The 23,790-nt window shown below is 44.9% G+C and overlaps 2 protein-coding genes across 3 annotated transcripts in view; one reads left to right on the forward strand and one right to left on the reverse strand.

Annotated features, from left to right (window-relative positions):
* LOC122450803 (cytochrome P450 7B1) overlaps positions 1–23,790 on the reverse strand; it is a 735,954-nt gene that overhangs the window by 392,112 nt on the left and 320,052 nt on the right. The window lies entirely within an intron of this gene.
* Positions 11,633–16,644, forward strand: LOC122451481. The gene is made up of 5 exons (XM_043484458.1): positions 11,633–11,693; positions 11,960–12,031; positions 14,578–14,857; positions 15,308–15,556; positions 15,696–16,644. The coding sequence occupies exons 1-5, from the start codon at positions 11,633–11,635 to the stop codon at positions 16,114–16,116; spliced, it is 1,083 nt and encodes a 360-aa protein (XP_043340393.1). The 3' UTR covers positions 16,117–16,644.

Below are 23,790 nucleotides of genomic sequence, written 5' to 3' on the forward strand. Positions count from 1 at the left end.
CACACTCTCGTGTGAATAAAAGGCAGCCCAAGTCAACAGCCTGGTGAAGGTATTGAGGGGGAACTGAACAGTCTGAACCAAAGAACAGAGCTTTTGGAGAGGAACGTATGGAATGGCTTAGGGGCTTCTGCCCCTATGACCAAAGCCTAAGGTGACCACAGGGAGGACAGAGCAGAGCTGCGTCTGGGGAAATCCATAGTGATTAGATCCTTACTTCTGCCATAAATGATTATGAGGAAAACAAATCATGTGAGATATTTCCAGTTTAAGAAAAAGACTACAGATTCTGCAAACAAGCTTATTTGAATTCTAACCTGGAATCCAAAATGTATTTTCTATATGATGGTGGTCAGGTTGTATAAATCCTCCAGAGTTTTCTCACCTCTAAAATGAAGAACAACTAATATTTACCTTAATGGGTTTTGGTGAGAATATATGAAATAATGTGCTGTGAGAGAGCCTGGTCGAAACTTTGACATGTAGTAAACCCAACCAAATGTTGTTTCCTTTTCTTTCCTATCTTCCTTCATCTTAAAGACCAGGCAACACCACAGATAACCTCTCTTACAATCCAACAATTCTGTTGTCTCCCTGGCAATTCAGGGTTTTGAAACCCCTTATTTTCTTGATCCACCTGTAGAAGTATATTTCCAACCTAGAGACACTGTAAAATTTCACAATTATTTGTCCTAACTTGATTTCTTTTGATGTTCTGAAAAGTCCTTGATAACCATTCTTATGTGTGTCTGCATTTCAACTTTAAATTAAGGCTATTCCCATATCTCAGCAACTATGCCAACCATTATTTGTCATCTCTCTCTCCCCTTACACACATGCACACAGACACACACACACAGGCACACTTGAGAAGGGGAAGTGAACATGATCAAAAGAGAATTATCTAGGAAGGGTGACTTATTCCCTTTCTTTCCATATCCAGAAAACGTCAAAAGCCTGAAGAGTTCCTGCAAGTTGGAGGTTGTGCTTAGGCAGTGTCAGAGGTGTGACTCAGACCAGTAACTTCAGGCCACCTTAAGCCCACCCCTGATGAAAACCACACCTGCAGTTTGGTCTTCTCCAGGCCTGTGGCCTGACTTCCAGACACCAGAGGGAGGCTCACACTCAGCACGGACACTAGTCTAAGACATTTCGTTTCTGAGATGAGTGGAACATTCAGGAAAAAAGAAAAGAAAGAAAGAAATAGACAAAAATGAGAAAAGACTCTTCATTTAATTCCTCACCTGAGAGGATTTAAAGTGAAACTAACAAAGCAAGCAAACCTACAGTGGAGTATTTATCTGTCCACAGGCTGATTTGGTGCCACTAAGGTCTGGAAGAGGAGGCAGGAGAGAGAATTGAACAGGGTGATGGAGGAAGACGAAGAAAGAGTGTGAAGAGGACATGAAGGAAGAGAGCATGAACACTGAATCACAAACCTCATTTTCTTTAAAACTGTAGGAATCATTAGGATTGATGCCAACAAACCCAGGTCCTCACCAAAGCATGAAATTGGTATTACTCAACCACTTTGGAGAAACTGTGGCTCTGCTCCTGAGTGAAAGTTCCTTCAAAAAAAAACCCCAAGGAACCTGTCATATCAAGCCTGGCAGCCTTTCTGACCCAGTCTCAGAGCCCCCATCTCAATTTCTCCCTCAGGTGGCCCCTGAGTGACTCATCCTGGCTATATAAATATATATATGTACAAAGAAACCCGTTCATCTCTGAGTCTCGGGGGATCACTGAAACACTGTGGGATAAAAAGCAGTTGAGATACTGCAAAGTCTCAGCTGGCTGGTTTTATAAAGGCTGCCTTTCAGAAGAAGCTGGAGTATCTAGAAAAACTCTTGAGACATTCATAAACATTAGTCAACCATGGTCTTCGGAAAACTGAAGTTTGATTAAAGCTAGTTGGGACACAGTGCAATTACCTATTTGCATGGCAATGTATTTTTTTCCCTCCCCAAAGCTAAGACCTTTTCCCTTCTAATGCTTTTTTTCTTACAAAATATGTTCAAGCAAATGCTCTCACTCATATGGTTTTAATTTTAAATATGGAATCCATGCATCTGCAATGTACATGTAAACTACTGGGAGCTAAGACATCGTGCACATACATAAAACATAACACTATATTGCTGCAGATCAGCAGGAATGCCAAAGCACCAATCCTGACTTGAGACCTGAGTCACTCTCCTGCCTCTCGATATGGTTGTCATCAGGTACAGAACAAATGATTTTCACAAGAGCTTAATTTTCCTGGGATCTCTTAGGCACTTTGAGTGGAGAGGCAGGAAAATGACAGAGAAAGAAAAGCATGAAGGATGGATCCTTTCCTGGCACACAGAACTAGTTCAGTACCATGAGCAATACCACACCAACTCCCCCTGATTCACAGACTCTACTGTCTACATCTCCTCCTGTTTCACACCCATGCCTCCATTAGATTTCCCACAAAAACAATAAAACATACAAGGAGCATTGGAGGAGTACAAAGATATGGAGCTACATTCTGGTCCATAAAACATTCAAAAACAAACACAACAAATGAAAACACCTTGGCTCTCTCCTACAACCTCAACACAGCTATTGTCCTATAGCGTTGCCTATAGTTTTCTGAATTGGAAAAAAACTTGTATCCAACTTATAGTTTCAGTCTCTGATTACCAAGTCAAAAAAAACCTTGTAGACATTTCTAAAATTTAGCTTTCATTTAAGGAAAAAAAGTACCCTAAAGGAAAGGAGTGCTGAATAATACCTTTCAGACTTAATAAACATCCATAAAGCACTGAAATTAAAACTGTTTAACCACACACACACACACACACACACACACACACATCTTAAGAGCCTTTTGTGAAATTCTCTAGAATGCTTTGTCACAAATGGTTATATAAGCAGATAGATTTCCGGATGGAAATTTATTATATAAGTCAAAATGGAGTTCATACCCTATGTGTCAAAATTCAATTAGTTGAAGGGAATATTAAACTAAGAAAAACTGTGAAAATAATTGGAGGGGGGGAGTTTCATTCAGAAGCTTGATTTTCCCTCATTTCCAAAAACTGAGATATCATATCATGGTAAATACAAAAATACACCAAGGGTGCTCAGATGTAATACATGTAAACCTAATGAAAATTCTCCAGTAAAAGTTACTTTTGGTGTTCTCATGAAGTATTTAAAGAATCAAATAAACACATATCATGTGAGGTCCTAGTTTCCTAAATATAACTTTGAATCTCTGGTGAGGCGAAAGTTTATAAATAAATAAGTACCAGGTTGAGTTTCCCCACAGAAGTCTTAAATCTATACAACTAACCAGACTTCTCTGGCAATGGGGCAAATCATAGGGGCAAGTCAAATTTATATGATTTCCTTTTTAACCGTCTCTCTATCGTGAAAAACTGCATTGGTTGATTTTCAGATAAAAGAGAAAATAACATGTATTAAAGAAACATTTGGTAGAATTTACATTTATACTTCATGATAACCTATTGATGCTATACTTTGTCAGATCACATTAATATAAATTTGAACTGAACTTGACAAATTCTGTCAAGATGGAGAAGTGTCTGAATTATATGCGTCTGCCAGGAAGAAAAAAAATGCAAAAATTGAAATATGTTTCAAAATAAACATATCAGATAGCATATACTTTTTATTTTATAGCCATAGGCTCTGACACCTAACCTTCCTTTGGAAAAATATACACAAATTGTATCAAGATATTTGTTTCCTCTTGTAACTGAGAGTTATTTAAACATGTCAATTTTTTTCAGTGTCCAGATGGATTTTTTAAGGCAATTTTTTCTTTCAGAATATAAATGACTTAGCTACCTACAAAGTAATTTTTGTGATATGTTAAATCCTTGACCCAAACTTTAAGTTCTTGTTATAGATGTACTTTCTTTTTTAATAAAAATGCAACAATATGTATACACTATTGAATAACTGTACTCTGGAATAACAATGATTTCATAAAGATATACTAAATTTAATAACTATTGCTTCCATGGTAAATGATACCAAAAAATAACATTTCTCTGTTTAAACATTTGCTGAATACAATGTTTATGTATTATTTTTTTTCTCCTTTGACAAATGTGGAAGCTATTCCAATTTCCATACAAATACACTAGTAAGTTTAAGGCAATGTCATTACAAGGCTATTTACTTAATTTCTTAGCCTCCCCCCAAAAAATGAAAGAAAGAAGAAAAAGAAAAGTACTTGGAGTCTATAAATATGTTTTAAAGTGACGTGCTATGTTATGATACATATGCATACTCAGTATATTATCTATTAAGATCAGAAGTTTTCTCAACCATTTGCTTATTCAATAGACCTCGCGCAGAAGATAATCTGTGAGTGGTCAGTCCCATTTAGTACATCAGTACCATCAGTTTACAAGTAAAAATACGCTCACACATGTATAATAATGCTTCCCTTAAGCAAATTGGGGAGTCAACCAAAATACTGAAGGGAAAAAGATGGCATAAAATTGCCATGTCCCACGAATGGATTTTGAAGTGAATATATTCTCTGTATCCCTCTAAACACTTTTCTGAGAGAGTGGAGCTTTCTCTGGCAAATATGTTTTATAAAGAATAGTTCTTTTAAAACATTCCATTTTAGGTGACACGCTGTTAGGGATTAAACAGATTTCTACTCTTTTTCAGAATAATCTTATTTGCTCATTTGGAAAACAATTTGTGAAAGAATTATTCATTGTTCCTATGCATACATTTTAAAAATAATTCACCACACATGACGAAATTATTTTCAAAGTATATACAGAAAGAGAAGAATACTAAACTTTCCCCTGCCTACATGTGAGAGCTTGTCAGCATTCGACTCCAAGGCCTTTAATCCCAGGCTTTAAATAATTCAGATAACAGTTGATTACTCCATTGCAAAAAGCGTTGAGCTCTGCAAAATCTGAGTAACACAATATTTTCTACATTAAAAAGCCAATCTCAAATAGTAGGCATCTAAGTAAAACACTTTGAGACCAAACCATGCAACCCAGTTTTTGCATTTACTGCATCAGCTCTGGTAAATACCACTGTAGTTTACTACAGAGTAATTCTGCATTCTTGCTTTCATTACCAAGCCATCTAGTTCAACAGCTCAATTTGCTGAAGTCACAATCTCCCATCCATACATTTTTTGGGGTTTAAAGTTTAAAAAGGTTATAATTCTTTGAATTATAACAAGTGAGATGGTTAGTTATGTTACACAGAAATCCTAAAGTGCCCACAAACGAAATTTTAAACTTAAAAGAATACTGCTTTGACACTCACTTCTATTTCTTTAGGAAAATAATTGTGTTATGTTTTTTGACAACCAAGATTCAATATCTGTTGCCTCTGTTCACTTGTACACATCAGCCATTACAAAAGAGCTCTGCTCACTTGGCTAAATTACAACCTGAGTAATGTAAAACAGGCAGAAGCACCAAGAAATATTGGCTTCCGACCCCAAATCAAAAGGCGACAAAATTTTGCCATCAAAAATGTCTCGCTGAGCTCCAAATGGATTAAATTCATCCATAAAGCTGATGATGTATGTAGCACTTCACTTTGATGTATATGAGGGTCCATATATGTCTGAGCATGTGTTCATAATTATCATGGAACCAGACAAATGAAAGAAATACAACTAGGTTACGAACATCAAATAAGCCCTGTAAAAATTATCAAAGTTGAGCAAAGAACCCACTGATTTTCCTGGTCTGGAACATTTTGAATCATTTCCTTCTCTAAAACTACTCATCACATGCTTTCCCTTAAATCCTTGCCTAGCACAGGAATCATCAGTTTCTCTTCATTCTAGCAAGCAAGTTCAGCCTTTTCATACACCCGGACTGAAACATCCTGAAGTAGAAAATCTACAGACTGCATTCAGTATCGCCCCAAAGTACCACATTTGACTACTGCCCATACCATTTGGAAACCAGTCCTCACATGACTACTGGCCTGACACCTCATCCATCAGCGGGTGCCCAGAACAGACCTGGGCAGTCTCTTCCTTTGCGCCGTCTCCAGGGTGGAGGCCCAGCTGGGAAACAGGCTTCTCTTCCAATAGCAATTAGATCTTTAAGATCAGGCCTTAGCAATCTGACCTAAAGCCATCTTTCCTCGCAACAAAGTCTCCAGCATCTTCAGAGGAAAAAGACGGGCAGGAAGGCAAATGAGAAGAAATCCAGGTCTCCGTGGCCTGATTAGAAACTTTGTTGTGTCAAATAAACTTTGGCCACTGGCGGAAAGTACCCTATGGTGGCTCTGGCTTTAGAAAGATCTGTCCCGGGCTTCTCAATCTTCTATCACCCCCCTCTCTCCCTCTCCCTCTGTCTCCCCTCTTCTCTTGTTTCAAAAGGGGCCTCTGGTCAGCGCTGATTAATAAGTGTTTTTTGTTGTGAAGTGTTGAATAATAGAGGATGGCCGGTGACCCAGTAAAGACTAAACCTTGCTCTGGTTTATTGTGGCAAGCTGAGAAAGGGGCTTTCGGCCCGGGACCCCAAGCACTGACCCGCACACATCCCGCCGATCGCCTATTCAGCCCCACAGCCCCACAGTCGCCCGGGCTCCCATTGTCTGCCAGGCAACAATGGAGATTTCGCAGGGAAAGTAAAGCTCCTTTCAGCTCCCTCTCTGATGTTTTGCATTTGGGGGAAACACCGACCTCCACTTTTTCCCCCGACATCTTTCCCTATGGCAGTTAGAGCCGTGGATTTTCGGGGGAAACTTGTGTGAGTTTGGTGCTTGTTCGCCCAACACCAGTGTCGGGGAAGGCGAGCCGGGTGGAAAAGAGGAGAGCCCCGGAGATTCCTTTTTTTTTTTTTTTTTTAATGCATTTAGATGATGGAAGCCGCCTCTAGGGAGACAGGCGAACGGGGGGAGGGGAGCAGAAAACGGGAAGAAAATGATTCCTCGTCAGGGTAGCCCGGGCGGCGGGGGCTTCGGGGCGGAGAGGCGGGCGCGCGGGCGGGCGGCCGGGGAGTGGCGGGTCCGGCTGGGCGCCCGCGAGCCCAGCGCGCCGTCGCGGCTCCTTCCCCGCTCTCCACGCGCCCAGCTCGGCTCCCGAGCGCGAGGCGGCCCCGAGGCCCCGGCGACCCTGCCCCGGGCGCGCTCCGGGACCCGCGAGGCCGGGCGGGGGCGCGGCAAGACGGGGGTGGGCCGGGGCCCCGCAGGCCTGGGCCGCGTCTCGGTCTCCGAGAGGCTTCGTCCGCTCGGCTTTCCCGCCCCCGGCCCGGGGCTGCCCTCCTAGGTTTTCCGTCGGCCCCGGGGAGGCAGCTGCTCCCTCTGGGCCGGGCGCGCGCGGCCAGGCCGGGTCTCGGGATGACTCGCCAAGTCTGCTCCGGTCGCGGTCCCTCTCGCCGCCTCACTCCGGCGGCCTTCCATCCCGGGATCGGCCGCCCCCCGAAGACACCGAAGGCCTCGGCTTGCCCCGATGACTGGCTAACCGCCCGACGCGTGCGAGCGAGGGTCGGGCGTCAGCGGGGCGGCCCAGAAAGGCCAGACAAGGGTGGGGAGCTGGCGGCTCCCCGTGGCCTGAGGAGTGGAAAGTCTGCTGGGGGTTCGCGCGGCCCGGGGCGGGGGGGAGCTGAGGGTGCAGGGCTCGCCGGCCCCAAGCCGCAGGCTGGGAGGGGGCGCCGTGCGGGACTGCGCTAGGCCGCCCTCCCCGGACCCGCCGGGTCCACGCCCTCGCGGCCGCCTGGGACCTGTCGCGCCCGGGTTCCGCGTCCCCGCACGTCCCGCCGCGCGCCTCCACCTTCCCCCGGCGCGCGCCTGTGCGCGGGGCAGAACGAGGGCTAGGGGCCGCGCAGGCCTGGTGGGCGGCGGGAGGCTCGCACTGCGCCTGCCCGCTGGGCCCCGGCCCGTCGCCCGGCTCTCTCCGACCGCTGCTTGACAGCTCCGGGAGCCGGGAGAGGAAGAGGAGCAGGAGGAAGGGCACCAGGAGGAGGCGGAGGCGGCGGGCGGCGAACTAAGGGCAGCCAAGGGGGAGGAGGGCTCATTGTCCGGTCCCCCCAGTCCAATTGATATGCTAATCCCTTTTCTGATGCCATAACAAAGAACACCTTTGCACTTTTAAAAGACTTTTTGTGCCCTGGCTACAGAAGTTTATTATCCACTAATTAGCAACAACTTCTGGCAATGAGTTGGGTTACATTTTCATAAGCTCCAAGCCCGGGCGACGAGATGCGCAGGCCAGGAGGAGGTTCGCGCGCCTGGCAAACCCGAAGGGGGGAAAAAAAAGAAAAAAAACCCGGGGCTGGAAAAAAGTGGCCCGCTCAGATTCCTGGGCCCAAGGGCGGGAGACCGGGGATCGGAAGCTCTGTGCTCCGAACGGACCGAAATGTGCCCAGAGAAAGGGACTGAGGGCCCCGGCTGTTAGGTGACCTTATTTGATCCGACACAGTGGCCCGCATCCGGAGAGCTGCGCGGAGGCGGCGGCTGTGAGCTGCTTTGCAGGTGTCCTGGCCGAGCCATCTGTTTGGGGTGGAGGGCTGCAAGGCCCGGGCGAATGTTCTAGCATTGGCTTCTGATCTCTAGCTTTTTTCTTTGCAGCCTCCACTTTAGAATAAGCCGCGGGCGAGGGAGCGGCCCATAAGTCGGAAACGCACCCGTAGCCCGGGTTTCTTCCTAAGGCCTGCCCTGAAATTCCAGGACCCAGAAAGATGAGTCGAAGTTGGCACCGATAGTGCCGGGGAAGGGGAAGGGGTGGGGGACTTGCTGGATTAGGGGCCCACTGAGGTCGTCTGAAGTGGGCACCCCCCAGAGCAGACCCTTCTGGCTAACCAGTGGACTTAGCCGCACTTTCCCTGGGGCCGGATGCTGTGCGCACCGCGTGACCCTGCCTCCCTCCGGCTTTGGCAAGATGCTGCCGATCTTTAACAGTCCCACATCCCAGGTCAATAAACTGGAAACGGATAGAATGAGCATCATCCGGCGAAAGATAAAGGGCAGGGGGACGAAGCGCATTCCTTCTAGAGTCTCCAAAGAGAACGCCGTTTCTCTAGCCGCTAGTAAAACAGCCGGTACAGTGAGGCCTTGGGTCTGTGCTCAGACGCAGAGATGTTTTGTGTTAGATAACTTGAGCCTCCGAACCCAGCATTGTTTGAGTGTATGTATGTATGTGTATACACACACACACACACATACATACATCCTATTTTCTAAAAATCTTCTTTCATTTTTGGTTTTCACCTTTTTTTTTTTTTTTGCAAGAGAGCCAGTTGGGGGTATTGTTGAATTTTTCAATCAGATGTAAGCTGGGTGCTGGCGGCCTGTGCCTCCTCCTGCTTAGGGCTAAGCAGAGGCCGGTTTGATAAATTTTCAAGGTGAAACATGGCCTTCCTCAAAACCCCGCGGTGATGTAGGGTACAAGGCGAATATGCAAAGGCGGAACGTGGCGCGTTACATGGTTTCATTCCTTTTCGATGGAACGGCGTGCGGTTACCAGCAGCCCTAACCCCTCTGGTATCCGAGCGCACTGTTTCCGAACAGGAGCTGTTAGAACCAGAAAGTGGGGGTGGGGGGGAGGTAAGGGGGGGCGACGACTTCAGGGAATACTGCCGGAGAAAATGCAGACGATCACCAAGATATTAGTGATGTTGGATCTCATGGTCTCCCAGACAGGAATCTCAGGAGCAAGAAAATACTCCCAAGTGTCTCGTCGGCAGTGGCCGTGGGTGGGGTGAGGGAGGAGATGGGTGGTGAGTGCGGGGGAAGAGAGAGGAGGTGTGTCTCAGTTGTCACCCTCGGCCCCCTTCGGTGAGGGAGAACAATGGCGGGGCCTGGGGTTTTCCCTGAAAGAGAAACTGCAGGAAGGCAGAGTTGCTCTTTGTGCCTTAACCCTTCCGAGGAAGGGGGAGCCACACACAGGACCCCACCCGCTCCGACCATTGGGCGGTGTCCCCGAGATCTAGACCCCTCTGAGACTCTCTGAGGGCTTAAAAAAAAATAAATAAAAAGGAGAGAGAAAGAGAAAAGAAAGAGGCGCCGGCCTTGTCGCCTGGTAAGGCCCACTCAGCCTCCGGAAGAAACCCGAGCAAAACCGAGAGACCCTCAGAATTCGCCAGGCGAGGGTTGGGGGGCGGGGAGGGTGAAAACCTCACACCCCCGCCTGGTGTGTCGGCCTCTTCACCACCACCCCGCGCCCCTGCACAACTCCCACCCTCATCCCATCCCAACGTCTGATCACGGTGGATTCTGCTTACGTGTTGTATTTCAGATTAAGGATGTATTTATTTATTTATTTATTTAATCCTTCAGATCTTCCCACACCACAAAAAGATTTCATTCTTTTCCAAGGCAAAGGGTTGATTTAAAAAAAAAAAAACTCTCCATTTTAAATCAATGGGGGAAATCAGATGGCTGTGACCTTGACGTGTGAAATGGGGGAGGGGCGGGTAGATTTGGGGGCCCAAATCCTTGGCCTCTCCGTTTCTGGGGCGTCCTAGGCCTTTTCAAAGGACACCCACGAGAGGAGGGGGTCTATTTTCAAAGGTTACCATTAACAGTTCATTCGCTCAAAGTTGGGAACTTGGTATTTTCATATTACGTGAAATACATGATTTAATTATACTCCAAAAACAAATTAAGGACAGGCCTTCTACACAAATTGGAGGCAGCTAAATGCTCTTTTGTGCCTGCAGCCCTCGGGTTGTTAAAGAGGCTGCTGATGCATGAGAAGTGAGTGAGTGATTTAACTCATTGGGATGCAGGAAGCGACCTGCCCTCTTTTGAAAAAAAGAGAGAGAGAGGGAGAGAGAGACAGAGACTGAGACTTCGAGCTGGAGAAGAGAGAGGGAGGGGAGAGGAGGGAAAGAAGGGGAGAGAGAGAGGAGAACGCAGAGGGAGGGAGGCAGGGAGACCAAACCCCCGCTTTACTGCGTTGAAAGCTTCTGAATTTCAAGCAGAAAGTAGAAGGAGCCCCACACGGCTCTGAGCGTCTTTCCTTGGACTGCGTGTGCAGAGCGTAGACAATGAAAACCTCCATCCCCCTCCCCCAGCCCCGCTAGGCTACAAGATTTTTGTTTTCGTTCCTTCTCAACGATGGAAGATGTGCAAAATCAAATATAGAGAGATGTGTTTATATTTTGAAAACAAACCAACCGAAAGGGCTGAGACGCGGATTACCCAAACGCGCGAGGGCCGTAAGTAACATCTTTTTTTTTTTTCTCCCGGGTGAGCCGGGCTCTGCGTCGCTGCGGGATGGGGAGTGTTCGCTTTGTGAGTTGGGGGCGCGGGTTTGCGTTCGGGTGGTTTTATTTCCCAGGGCTTTCCTCGAAGCTTGCACTTCCCGCACGTGAGCGGGATCAGCAGCCGTTTCGCCCGCGGTGGGCGTGCGGAGCAGGGCACTTGGCTGGCTTGGATGCGGCGGGCGGGGGGCGGCGGGGGGCGCGCAGGCGAGGAGTTCCCGCGTCGCGAGCATCCTTCGAAAGCCTCGCGCCCGGCTCTGGGCTTCCAGGTTGGTTCCCGGCAGTGGATGGAAATCAGGTCACCGAGGTCCCTAAGCTCCCGGACTCCCAGACGTGCCGAGGGACGGGATGGAATTGGAGGAGAGATCCGGGGAGGAGGAGAGAGAGGCGAGCACCCCCACCCCCCACCACCACCCCCCAGGCCTAGGATGGAGTCTGGGGCGGCCGCTGGCCGGGACCCTCGGTTTGCGAGACTTGGTCTTGGCCGGGGTTAGCTGGCTAGCTAGCATCGCGTCTTCCTAAGATAGAAGCTAGGAAGCTTCCTAACAGTTAGCTGGCTAGCGAGCATCGCGCCTTCTTCTGCACCTCAAAGAAAAGATCTGGTGACAGGGACTGAGTGAGGGTGGGAGAGTGTGTCTCAGAGCGCCTAGGCGGGAGAATTTGTGGTTCTGAGGGAGGTTTTTTTTTTTTTTTTTTTTTCCCCCTCTTGGAAATGCGCAAGAATTCCGCGGGCTCACGCTTTCTTTGTGCGCCAGGCAGCGCCAAGCGCTTTGTGCTTCACAAGGAGAAAATGGCGAGTCCTATTGTGTTTAGGCCATTTTCTTCCGGTACAAGGATTTTCCCAAGTTCTAAAGACTTCTTTGGAAAGTAGCCTTCTCTTGCCCTGAAAAGTGTGAATCGCTGTAGTTCGGCCCGGTGGCCTGGGGTGGGTACCGACCTCAAATGAGGCAAGAGCCTGTTTTCTTACCGTTGGAATACTTTTATCAAAGCAAAAAATATGACCAGTTTGTGCAGGTCGATGCTCTTCAGAGATTCGCAGCGGCTCTCAGAGATTCGGAAAATAAGCGTCTGTTTATGTGTTTATCTATACATATCATACTTTTCCTGATAATCTGAAGGGAAAGATAAAGGACAAAAGACAATTTAGTGTGTGGAAGATGGAGGGAAGTTTTTTCTTTATTCTTTTACCCCCTCAAGGAAACCCCAGGAGAGGTTAAATGTTACTCTGCCAGGTCAATCTTTTGTCTTTTAAACTGAAGGTGAAACGTTGTTTTGGGCTGAAGGAAGCAGCCTTGACCACTAGAGGATATGCCTTCTTTGCTTCACAAGAAAAAAAAAAATTACAGTAAAAGAAGGGATTTAGTTTAATACTCTTAGTGCTTGGGTATGTGCGTGTGTGTGTGATTATATCTGTCTATACAGAGAATTGAGAAGGTTGCTATTTGGCCTTTTTTCTTTATCATTTTTGTGAGGATTTCTGCATTTGTTAAGCCATATGTAAAGGTGGACAAGGATGCCTCTACAAGAATGCCTTACATTTCTGAAAGCAAAAAACAAACAATGAAAAACTGCAGGTTGAAAAATACTACTTCCTACTGACTACAATTCTTTGGAGCCCTAAACGTGGTGGTGATTCTATCAGCTCAAAAGTAATGTAATGTAAACTTTTCTCATCTGCTTCTTGTACTCTAAATTGGGTGCAAATATATAGAAATGAAAACAACTGGAATAGAAAAGAGGACTTGAACCCTACAAACCTTCCCCTCTTGACATTATCTTAAAATGTTAAGGCATCAAATTGGTGCCTAGGCATCCTGACTTTCATTTTTCAAAAGGTACCCCTACCATCTCCCTTCATGTGGATCAAGACCATGGACAGCGAACTAATATGAAATGGCTTGAGCAAAAAAGCAGCTCTTGTAAAATTGTGTGAGAGCAGAATGGAAGCTTACATTCAAAACATGTCGGAAGACAAAAAACAATCTTTATATTTTTATAAGGAATTAGACTCCTTTACCTTTTGGCATTTCAAACATTCTACCACGTTCAAAGAAACAACGACTTATATACCATACTCAAGTAGTATATGTTATTAATCTAACCTCCTCTAAGAGGAGGTCCGCCCTTTGTTACTGATAAATAACAAGTTTAAATCCATCCTTTTAAGGTGTGAGCTGCTTCTTACAAGGCCTTCAAGCAGAGTGAGGATAGAGAAATTTTGCTGTTTTAGCCTGGCATTAGTTGAATGACGCTGGAGCAAATTAAATTGATTTTTATCAGTGACTGAATTTCTAAATGCATAGAATTGGAAAAATTAAATGCCACTTTGATAGACAGGAATAATATGAATGGAGATATAATCCAGCTACTCCTTCTACTCCTGTTTAGGCACTGTAATATATAACCAGCAATGCAGTGTTGTCAGCAAACATTTTTTTCTAAGTAAATCACAGATTTTTTTTCATATATACACATTTGATTTAGGGCACAGGGTTAGTTCAGTGCAGCTCTGTGCTGAAGATCAGTTTATGCTGTTTCCTACATTGTATGAATTGCCATTATTCCTTTCTAGAATTGAACTTCATTTAAAGCCATTTCATTTGTGGATTACATAACACATTCACAACTGCTCATTTAAATTTCCAATTCCCTGTATCTTTTTGGCTTATTTCATAACCTGACTTCAGTGTGACTTGTAGAGGCCTGGGAAATAATATAAAGCAAAGTTAATAATCAGATGTAAAGAAAACAAAATAGTTTATATTTAAATTTTAAAATGACATCAAGTTAAAGAGAGTTTAGGGTTTCTAAATTAATTATTTGATCTTTACTCATTGGATTTGACTACAGAATGAAATTGCAGTTACTTGAATGTATAGATTCTTACAATTAGGTGCTAGATATGTTTTGGACAGACACACACACTTTTTTTTTTTTTTTTTTAACAATGTCTTCAAAGTACTTGCAAAGAAAATGCAGTGATCAGGACCATGGTGAGGTCCCCTTGGCACACCCAGTGCTGGCCCTGGATTCTGCTTGGGATGCAGAGGTCAGTTGGGAGAGGGGTCATTGTTTAGAAAGGCACATTAGTCCGAAATGGCATCCGTGATGAGATTAAACATAAACTTAAATCTTGGCCTGGGTAAAGGATGGCAGTGGGGCGAGAAGAGGAGATGCAGACAACCTTGGTTCTGCTGCCTGCGCACAAAACTAAGAAGCCGCCCCTCTTCTGGAGCGTGGGCTCTGTCTGGGCCTAAGGTGCTTATTTTGCCGTTTCTTGGTCGTCTGTGTGTGGGAGTAAGAGCCCAAGAGCTTAGATTTAGGGATTCAGACAAGAGGTCCTGAGGAGGTGGGCTCTCGTCTCCATTTTAAGGAGAGGCAGCCCGGAATGGTGACTTGGACTTGGCTGGTACAAGCCGGAGCGTGGACGGCAGGGCTGTGAGAAGAGGTCTGGAGAGACGGGCAGACGTCGCGGGGGGTTGGGGTGGCGGGCTGTCTTTGGGCCCCTGTGCTGGTGCCAGTGGGGCGCAGGGCAAGGGCAGGGTAGGCGCCCTCCGCTGTGCCAGGCGCAGCTCTTGGGGGCTGAGCGCCTTCTGCGGCTCTTTGGTTTCAAGGACACAGCGAGCTGCTCCGGACTTTGGGAGCCAACATCTGTCTGACTGGTGACGTCAGCAACCCGTGTAATCCTCTTCTGCTGAAGGCAGATGCCTTATTTGTTTGGCTGGAGCGAGCCATTAATCCCTAATTCTGGATCAGCAAGCGAGGGGGAAAGACTGGACCGCTCCGATCCACCCCCTCCCCACCCCCACCTCCCACCCTAAAGCACCTTATACCACCGAAGCCTCTCAGCCTCCTCTTTCCTCCGAGAACGCGCTGAGCAGCAATCGAAAACGCTCTGGTCCTCTGCAGGTTTGAGCAGGGCTAGCAGGTCTTTCTCCTTCGGATTTCCAGGGCGCTGTGTTATCTGTGATGCTTTCTCTCATCGATCTTTTCGATTTTCTTGCTGGGACTCGCCGATCTTGCAGTTTGCAGGGTACCAAGCCAAGAAGGGGTGGGGATTGGAGAGTGCGGATCCAGAGTTCGGTGGAAAGAATGGGGTGAAGAGGGGGAAAAGGGGGTACACCATGCGGGGACGGCTGGACTGCACTGGAGGACCCTCTGCGGACGCGTTCTGAACGTTCCGGCGCCCGAAACCCCTTCTCTGGCCACGAAGATGCCGCAGGGTCCGGCCCCCACCTCGCGGCTTCCGCAGCCGGAGCAGCGCGCACCGCCACCGCGCCGCCCCCCAGGTTGCGCTCCCGGCTGAAGCCTGGGGACAGCCTGGGGACGGAGGTTGAGGCCCGCCGGCTGAGGTGCCGTCCTCCCGTCACCTCATTTCCCTCGCCTGCTCCCTCCCGCCTCTTGTCCCTTCTCCCCCCACCCCCCACCCATGTTCCCCCTCCTCCCTCCCGCCTCCCTCTCATAATGATGCGCTGTGATTCTGTTTTTCAGGGGCTTGCTCTGGGGTCTCCGCGCTAGACCGGCTCCCGGTGGTCTCCGCAGCCACAGCCGGGCTCTACGCCGCCCCCGGTGCCGCGGGGGCCGAGAGTCCTCCCTTCCTCGGACACCGGAGCTGGAGTGGGCCTTTCCCTCCCGCGGACCGCGCCGTAGGGGACGCCGAGAAAAGAGCCGCTGCGCCCGCCGCCTCCGGCCCGCTGCGCTGATGGCTCCGCCCGTAGAGGTCAACTCCCCTCACCCCTTTCTCTGTCCTGCTCGCCCTCCCTCGGCCCGGCCCCGGCTCCGCCAGCCTCCGGACTGTGGCCGCAGTCTGAGGATTGCGCATCCGCTGCGCTGCGCTGCGCTGCTCCGAACCGTATCCCCCAGGAGGGCCCAGACCCGAGGTCCGCGCTCCCGGGCGGTGGGGAAGCCTTAGCGAGCAGCCCTTTCTCTGCAGCAAGCTGTAGTTGGACCAGATGGGCCGCCCAGCTCTCTCGGGACTAGGCAGGTGCGGTTGAGTTAATTTTTCCGCATTACAAAGAAAGATGACCCAGCCGGCCCTTGGACTCTGATCTCCCCCAAACCTCCCCAGCGGAACAGCGGTCGCGTTATCACAGGGCACAGAGACGAGGCGTATCTGAGTGTTTATCTTCCCTATACACACGTGTGATGGTTGTCTTTTGTGTGTGCTAGAATCCTCCCCGACAGCAGGAAATGATTGGCAAAGCTTTCTGCAGTAGGACATGCAATGGCGCGGTCCTTAAAATCTGCCCTTCCTCACAAGCGACCTACAAGAGATGCAGGGCGGACCAACTCAGTTAATTGCCTTCCGTAAAATAACATGATTACGAACTTAGTTCTGGACCAGAGGGGGAATTAACTTCGATCCACGCCCGTCGTTTGATAACTAGATTTATAGGCGTCTGTATATTTCTAGGTGCGCTGTAAATGGCATGCAGATATATGCATATGTATACGCAGACACATGCATCGTCTACATTTCCAGACTAATTAGCAGCGGCTCTGGCAGCTGTGGCAGGAGGCGAGCTGAGACCGGAGCCACATTTATGGGTTACAGGACTCCGGGGGAGTCCTAGGGACTCGACCTCCCGGCAAGGGAAAAGGGCAGGAGGAGAAGTGTGATCTTTGCAATAGGTCAGTTTCTTTCCGGATCAAGATCAGACTCTGCCCTCCGTGTTCACAGCGGACCTTGATTTAATGTCATACAATTAAGGCACGCGGTGAATGCCAAGAGCGGAGCCTATGGGCGGCTGCACTTGAAGGACACCAGAGCTTCTTAGGATAAGAAAGCGCAAAGGCACTTGCACCAGGTCGGGGCGGGGGGCCGCTGAGGGGGTGGTAGAAAGAACCCATCCTTGGCCACCAAAAGACCCTCAAACTGATTCCAGAACCAGCCTTGTGTTCTGAAAGCAAAAGGGTCATAGTTTTCACTAAGGGCCTCAGAAATCCGCAGGAAAATCCCCGAGGGAGATCTTAGGGGCGCTTTAGTGACAGCTGTCAGGAAAGCGGTGCTTCCCTGTGCAAATACTCTACAGAGTTGAGGCGTTTAGAAAGCAGTGGTCCTTTCAAGAGTAGGTAGTGTGATTGTTTACAATCCTGGACCAAGATGAGGAAACAAAAAAGAAGCAAGAGAGGATCATAACATTAAATGGCGCCCTCATCACATTGCACGCGAAATCTCAAATAGCTCAGCTCCTCTGGGAAGATCCCAACACCCCACCCCACCCCACCTCTCCCTCTCACTTTCCATTCTCCAGCCGGCCTTGCTTCGCTTTAAAAAAAAAAAAAAAAAAAAAGATTTCCTTGTTTCAATGTAGTCACAATGGTCAAATCAGTCAACAGAGTAGGACAGGGGAAACAGGCCACAAACTTTAGAAGGACTGGGCAAATTAATTTATTTGGAAGCCAAAGAGCTGGACCCTGTTGAGGTAATAATAGTTCCGCACCACGGCCTTGGAGCCCAGAACTCAGCTGAGAAAGCAAACCTTGATAGATGTCTTTGTTCTGCCTTGGCCTACAGGGCTGGGAACAAAGGCGGGTAGCTGAGATAGTGAAGTGGGAACACCACCGGCTCTCGGCGCTGTCCGCGGTGCTGACCACGGCCTTCTTCCCTTAATGCAATTTTACCCCAAAGCAATGGACCGTCCAGCCCTCCACCCCAAAGAATAATTGGATATTAGGTAGTTTGCGAAAGAAAAAATAAAATAAATCAGGGTAAGGCCATAGACAGCGAAATCCAATAGTTTACCGCAATAGACCACCCTAGCTGTCGCCACACTTGGCTTATACGGCCTGTCTTCACGTAGACAGATAACGCTTAATCTATGTACATTGGGGAACGATTTATTTAGGCTGAAACTCGAATCTAGGACCTGCAAGAAGAGGAATGAGGAGAATGAAGACTTTATTTTTTTTTAAGTCATCTTCCTTAGAACATAAAATGTAAAGTACTCAGCTACGCCCCTTAAAACAGTGCTGGTGTAGTCACCAAAGGCATTAGTGCCGGAATCAAGAGTGGGCCTCGAGACTGACCGAGAAGGCAGGAACTGACTAGGTGAGGCCAAGCAGGAGCCCACCCAGCCTGCCTTCCCGGGTCAGGCTCGAAGCAGAGGCGGCCCAGGGTGCCGAGTCCTAAGACCGCTTCGGTGCGCCCAACTTGCTTGGCGCTTTCCGGCCTGCTGGAGGCACTGCAGAGCCAGGAAGCCTAAAATGCGCACTGCGGAAAGAAGCCGACCACAGCGGCAGCATCCTTCTCCTAGATCTGGCAGATGGAAAAAGACAGGGTGTTTACTGAATCCGAGGAAGAGAAGATTCACTTTAAAGCCGAGGGTGCTGGGTAGTATTAACACATTCACTAAATCTTATAATCTCTGAGCATATTTCATCGTCCTAACTTACATATTGACAGCATTAAATAATAAAAATCGAAGTGCTCTAACTAATAACGGATCAAAGAGGAGAGAGACAGAGAGGGGGAGAGAAAGAAACGGAAAACCAACCAATTTGTAGCCAGCCTGGACTTAAAAAAAAAATTGTTGCGTATTTCCTTGTATTTGCTTATAGATTCACAAAAGTAAACGACGTTAAAATTAGGAATAGATAAACCAATCAAGGCCGGGCAGTGGAAGCAGCAACACCGATTTCGATCCAGATGCAGAAATGGGCCGTAAATGGGTCTTGATTTCATCAGAGCCTTTCTTTTACACCTGAATGGTACAGATGTAGGAAATGAATCAGGAAAACAGAGCAGCAAAATACAATATCCTCAGCAGGGGAGATCCTCATCCCCTCCCTCAGGGTGGATTTTATTTGTCTTCTGATTTTAGAACTGGCAGTATTTGTTCTTTCATATCCGGCAATATCTTAGGTTTATATTTTATTTTATACAATTGCGGAGCGAGTTGGTAAAACACATTAGGGAAAAGGCTTACCCGAATGGTAAAACAAAGGGGTTGGAGAATATTTCTTCTGAGCTAATTGAGATCAGTCCACGGCACTGAAGTGGGTTTAAAGCATTCCACCTTATCCTGGAAGCCTTGGTTTCCTTCCAGTATTCACATAGCTGAGCTCATCTCCCACGTCTGCATTCCCTTGGATATTTCATGAAGCAACAAGGATCCACGGCTACAAAACACTCCTGCCTGAGTTGTGTTGTAACTCGTATTACATAACTGGGACACATTTAATCTCCCTCACCCTAATCCTTCCTTTTAAGGGCAGTCTAAACTCGGTTCAGCAGAAAGCTTAATCTGTTTTAAAATTACATGATATGAAAGAGAAGGTAAAATACCACTCAGATAAGGGAACACACAATTTGGTCATCTGGTTGCAGTGATTAAATCTAGAGTGGTTATCACCCTTAATATTTCTTGATTTTAAAGAGTATTTCTCTTAAAAATAATCATCCACCCTAATGTCCATTCCCAGTTTCCCTGCTCTGAAATTCTATGCTCAGCGTTTTTGCAGTAAAAGCAATCCCTGCTTCTCGCGTCGTGCCGGGGCGGGGGTGGGGGGGTGTTGACCATCACAACTCTCGTTCAATGGTCTCAAATTAAAGCTTCTCGGAATAACCGAGGGACAGCTTGACCCTTTGAGATACTCACCGACCACCCTCCAGGGAAATAGTACGTTTCCTTCCTGGGAACAAGACGCTAGCGCCGGGCGCCAGAAGGTATCCTTTGTCAACAGCGCCAGAGCGCCCTCTGCTGCCCAAAAGAGGCAGGACATCACTTAACGAAAGCCAGATGGCCCTGAGCTGCAATAAGCGGTGAAAATATTAAGCTCTTAGCAGCATTTAATCTGTGAAATTTAAAAGCTCTCATCATATTGTATGAAGGGACCGCCTGATTTTGATTTTGAGCACTCGGATAGTTTTCTTCATTCTGGACGGTAGTGTAAAAATGTTCTGAAGGTTTCAGTCTGTTAAATTATTTTCTGTAGTTACATTTCTGCATCCCTCCCTTCTTAAATTTTATATGGAAATATAAAATTGCAAATTGAATTTAAAACCTCTGTGGTGAATAGATGATTAAAGAAGACTTTTCTTAGTTTCTCCAATTACTAAGATCTAATAAAGAAAAAATAATTAATATAAGGATATCAAGCACAGGATGTATAATTTTTTTTTAAGATAAAGTTTTAAAAATTAAGGACTGAGATAAATAATTGTTTTCTGGTTTGGATAATTGACCTAAATCTTTCTCAGGCTTTTACTTCCAGAATAAGAAATTGAGTTATCCCTGAGGAAGAGATTGAAACTTGCTTCGCACTAATATGTACACTCTTTCTACCCGTGAAATCTTTGTAATGAATTTATATGCATACTTAGTTTGCAAAGAGTTAATCATAAAAGAGTCCACTCTGATCAGAAATGATCAGATATGGTCCCAGCATAGGCAATTCATCAGTGTTACTTGCACTAAAAATGAGTTTTTCGGTACGGAAAAATTTCTTCTCAAATTAAATGGAGGGGATTTTTTTAAAGGTTAAAAATTCTTTAAATTTTTAATGAAATATAGGGTGTATATTGACTAAAATTAGTATACAGCTGTATTAATTCAATGTGAATTTCAAAATTACATCCTATTTCTAAACATACACACATTTTTGCCATGAAGACTGTTGTTGAATATATCAGTGCTAATGTAATAAAATGCTTCTACTAATTATGTGGTTATTAAATAAATATTTTAAAAATAAAGTTCTGTTTATTTTATGGTGTCAGAATGAAATAGCCATCTAATATCACTTGTTTAATTTTAATTTTAAATAAAAATTCTTACAAGAATATTAAGCTATAAGGTTGCTGAGAATATTAGGCTAAATTTTTAGAATTATATGATTACATAATTAGCTATGATAAAAAAAGCTTTGATTAAATATTAAACCAAGTGAAATATTTGGCCAAACATGTAAAATTCCATATTACTATAAGTCCATTAGTCTTCTGAAAGCTACTTCTGCAAAAAATCCATTTACAGCCTAATGGCATTATAATTGAAGTATAAAAATTGTTAGAATTTTTATATTTTCTTTCTAAGCATTCTTTTAAAAATGAAAGTATTAATTTTCATCATACTTAATTTACATTTCTTTCTAAATAAATTCATATTTAATCCAGGAGAGGATAAACACAATGACATAATTTCTCTATAATCCTAATAGTTTTTATAGTAAGTTTAAAACCAACTTCTACAAGTAAATAAAATGCATAATACATATCAAAACATTTTTTCTCTTTTAAAAATCATTTGCTCTATTCTTTAAAAGAAAAATGTAAGCAAACAAACTAAAGAGCTTCTCCATAATGCCAGTGATACTGCCCAAAATGAAGAGCATACACCAATATTTGCCATTCGATTTTGTATGTAATTAGCATTTTAACCTCTCTTTACTGTGTGTTTTTACAGGAATAGCATATTATAACTGAAACACTTCTTCTAACTTCCTCTGGTTATTTAGAATCCATGGAAACATTCACTTTTATAGAAATAATATTCATCTAAACATTAGTTTTACAGGTCATGCTAATACAGTAAAAGCAACTAATTACTGATACTATTAAGAATTAAATACAGCAATAATTGTACCCCCTTTTATGCCCACTCGGTGAAATTAATATAGAATTTAATACGTGTTGATCACAAACATAAAAGCCTTAATCGCAGATTTCGGATTAGAAAGAATAGGCTTTAACACACCCAGTATTTTTAATCCAGTATTGAATTCAGCTGTCACTACATTTTCCTTCAGCCACTATTAAGAACTGGTATAATCCAGTAGCAATATAGGTGAATAGGAATGGAAAATATAAGTGCTTTAAGAGGGAATAAAATTGGAATATCAAGAAATTGAAATTGATTATCCTTTAGAAGATCAGGAGTTACAAAGGGCAGGGGGAAATATTTACATTGAAGAGCAAATACCTAGGAAAATAAAAAATCTCATTATTGGAAGCAGAAAATACTACCAAAGCAAAATAGGGTGAAATGGAAAGAAATTAAATCTTTGAGAAACATGAAGCAAGAATTAAGAAGACATTTGACTTCAATGCTGTTTTTAATATTTCAGTAGAAGATATTTATGTAGAAAACTTTTAAGGATTTACTAGATGTTATCTCAAAGAGTGTTTCTTCATTGAAATGTGTTGCAATTTTGATCTTGTTGTGTTAAAGAAAGATAGAGGAAAAAATTGAGAATAAAATCGACAAAATCTTACTTTATTATTCAACTCTTATCCCATGGACTGAAAAGCAGAATTGTGTTTTTCCTTTCCTTGTTGGTAGCTCAAACTTTTAAAATTATAATAATATTATAGAATTATTATAGCATATGTGGGTAAAATATCTTCCTTTTGTCGATTTGCTTACATACAAAACAGTGATACGCTGTTCCTTGCTGATTTCAGTGTTCTAAGCAATATTCACGATATATTTAGATAGACAGGAGACTCAATCAGTGCCTTCTATGAGTTCCCATTAGGTGATGGCAGCATGAGAAGTGAGTCCCAGGCTGATGTGTTAAATACTGAGAACCTTGGCCAATGTCAATTCAAAGGTGATGGAGTTTGGGCTGCTATGAAAACATCAAGTGGAGAAAGACATTCTTTTGCCCAGAGCTGTGTAGCATCAGTTTTCCAGATCAGAAGAACTGATCCCTTCTCTGGATGTCTTGGCCTGACTTGACTCTCTCAATTCCCAGAGCTAAGCCTCAGTAGTTATTCATTTTAATTGTTCTGCCAAGATCAGATAAATCAGGTAGAGACTGGCTACAAGCACTCCATGAATACATTCTTCAATAAAGTGCTTTTTACAACCTGGATATATCTAAAGGGATTCTGATTCTGTGAAAGGATTCTTTTTACCAAAGTTTTCAATTTGGAAAGCACAAATATCTAAAAGTAGTAAGTACCAGGCAGTTGTGTTAGACTGGAGAAGTGTAGTGGTGGGTGTGTACTACACACACATATGTACAGAGAGAGAAGCTAGTAACGATGAATATATATTAGAGATCATAGTTCCATTTAAAACATAGTTGTAGAAAAAATAAAATCAACTTTAGTTGTGACCTGGACTCATTTCTCTTGCAGTTATCTTTTTACTATTGGCTAGTTGACATGGTAAAACCCCACGGTATGAGAGAATTATTAATAAACATTGTGAAAAATTGGCTGGTTCTTTCACACTCTCCTCTCCACACTCCTGCTGTTGTCACTGCAACAGATTTCTGCAGCAATTAACATTTTCTAAATCCATGAATGTCCTTGCGAGGAATGAAATTTTTTCTGCTTTATCTTTCCACATCTCTCTTCCTGCTTCCCCTTATCTGAACTGAAGAACAGAACCCAGCAGAGTAAATGTTTAGACCAGTAAGATTAAACACACCCTTCAGTCACAGGCTTTAACTTATACCACAGAATCAAATGTATAAAAGGACCTGAATTAATTTTTACTTAAAGCCTTCTTGTCATGGTAAACACCCAAACTCTCCTGGATTTCCAATGATAAAAATATGTATTTGTTCATTCATTTCATCACTGTTTGCTTCTTATGCACTAGGCCCTTTTCATTCATCCGAGTTACACAACAGG

The sequence above is a fragment of the Cervus canadensis genome, chromosome 12 (assembly GCF_019320065.1).
Source record: "Cervus canadensis isolate Bull #8, Minnesota chromosome 12, ASM1932006v1, whole genome shotgun sequence".
NCBI lineage: Eukaryota > Metazoa > Chordata > Mammalia > Artiodactyla > Cervidae > Cervus > Cervus canadensis.